The 1026-nt window shown below is 42.6% G+C and overlaps 1 protein-coding gene across 1 annotated transcript in view; it reads right to left on the minus strand.

Moving 5' to 3' along the window:
* LOC140919693 (uncharacterized) overlaps positions 1–1026 on the minus strand; it is a 4361-nt gene that overhangs the window by 1210 nt on the left and 2125 nt on the right. Inside the window, exon 2 of the mRNA XM_073366303.1 lies at positions 6–965. Coding sequence (XP_073222404.1) covers positions 6–965 — 960 coding nt within the window. The remainder of the gene's footprint in view (positions 1–5; positions 966–1026) is intronic.

The following is a 1026-nucleotide window of genomic DNA, read 5'->3' on the forward strand; positions in this document are numbered from 1 at the left end:
CTAACCAGATGCGGTAATAACTCTGCATAGGTCATAGGGATTGGGTCGAAATGTACGAACTTCCTCCCACGATAGTTTTTCCCTTGACTTTCATATGAATCTTGATTCCCTTGTAAGTGTTGATTTAGAGTACCTGAGATTTGTGAAGTTGCAGCAGGGTAAGGGCGACGCACGAAAGAAGGATTAGCTGGGTTTGACACCACAAAATGGCTTTCTTCCTCCTTTTTCTTATTCGCATCTACGGGCAACTTTTTTGTATTATTTAATCCGGTATAGCCAGAAGCAATCTTTCCGCTTTTCAATCCCATTTCTACTCTTTCACCTATGATGACGAGATCCGAAAAATTTGATGAAACGCTTCCTATCATTTTGTCATAAAACGGAGGTTGAAGAGTGTTTATGAACATGGTCACCATTTCTTTTTCAGATAGGGGGGGTTCAACCTGGGAAGCTAGTTCTCTCCATCGTTGGGCATATTCCTTGAATGTTTCATTGCCTCGTTTTGTCATATTTTGCAGCTGGATTCTATCAGGAGCCATGTCGAGATTATATTTGTAGTGTTTCAAAAAGGCATCCACCAGATCTTTCCAAGAGCTGATATGAGCTCGCTCAAGGTGCATATACCAACTCAGGGAAGCTCCTGTCAAACTGTCTTGAAAGAAGTGGATTAGCAGTTTTTCGTCATGGGCGCAGAAACCCATTTTTCGACAATACATAATAAGATGGTTCTTGGGGCATGTAGTTCCCTTGTATTTGTCGAATTCAGGCAATTTGAATTTCGGAGGTATTATAACATCAGAAACAAGGCATAGGTCTGAAGCATCAAATCCATAATTGTTTCCCCCTTCGACAACTCTCAAGCGTTCTTCCAAGGCTTGCCATTTTTCTTGGGATTGATTGCTCTCGAGCGGTCGAGATTCATGGTGTATGTTTAACATCACCGGCTTAGCTTCGGTAGATTTTCCCTGCGATGAAGAGCCAGGAAAGCCCAACGTAAGGGGTGAAGGTTGCACTTGAGGGAACTCG

The sequence above is a fragment of the Cicer arietinum genome, chromosome 3 (genome assembly GCF_000331145.2).
Source record: "Cicer arietinum cultivar CDC Frontier isolate Library 1 chromosome 3, Cicar.CDCFrontier_v2.0, whole genome shotgun sequence".
Taxonomy (NCBI): Eukaryota; Viridiplantae; Streptophyta; class Magnoliopsida; order Fabales; family Fabaceae; genus Cicer; species Cicer arietinum.